The 260-nt window shown below is 70.8% G+C and overlaps 1 protein-coding gene across 1 annotated transcript in view; it reads right to left on the bottom strand.

Moving 5' to 3' along the window:
* Positions 1–92: 92 nt before the first annotated feature.
* Positions 93–260, bottom strand: part of TBXA2R (thromboxane A2 receptor) — a 1,492-nt gene continuing 1,324 nt past the window's right edge. Inside the window, 1 exon segment of the mRNA XM_009071866.1 lies at positions 93–260. Coding sequence (XP_009070114.1) covers positions 93–260 — 168 coding nt within the window.

Below are 260 nucleotides of genomic sequence, written 5' to 3'. Positions count from 1 at the left end.
GGCTTGGGGGGGCAGCGGGACCCCCTGGGCACAGGCAATGGGGACACCCCGAGGGGGTGGGATGGGGGTGGCCGTGTCCCCCTGCCCCATGCCTACTGCAGGACGGAGGTGGCGGTGAGCTTGCGAGGCAGGGAGGGGGTGAGGGAGAGGATGGAGGGCCGGGGGCGCAGCCGGGGGTACACGCGCTGCAGCACCGCGCGGCGGAACAGGATGTAGACCCAAGGGTCCAGGATCTGGTTCCAGGTGACCATGCGGATGTA

The sequence above is a fragment of the Acanthisitta chloris genome, unplaced genomic scaffold (genome assembly GCF_000695815.1).
Source record: "Acanthisitta chloris isolate BGI_N310 unplaced genomic scaffold, ASM69581v1 scaffold24433, whole genome shotgun sequence".
In the NCBI taxonomy this organism is placed as follows: domain Eukaryota; kingdom Metazoa; phylum Chordata; class Aves; order Passeriformes; family Acanthisittidae; genus Acanthisitta; species Acanthisitta chloris.
Note: the sequence above shows the minus strand (reverse complement) of the source record. Positions and strands in the feature narration are given on the sequence as shown.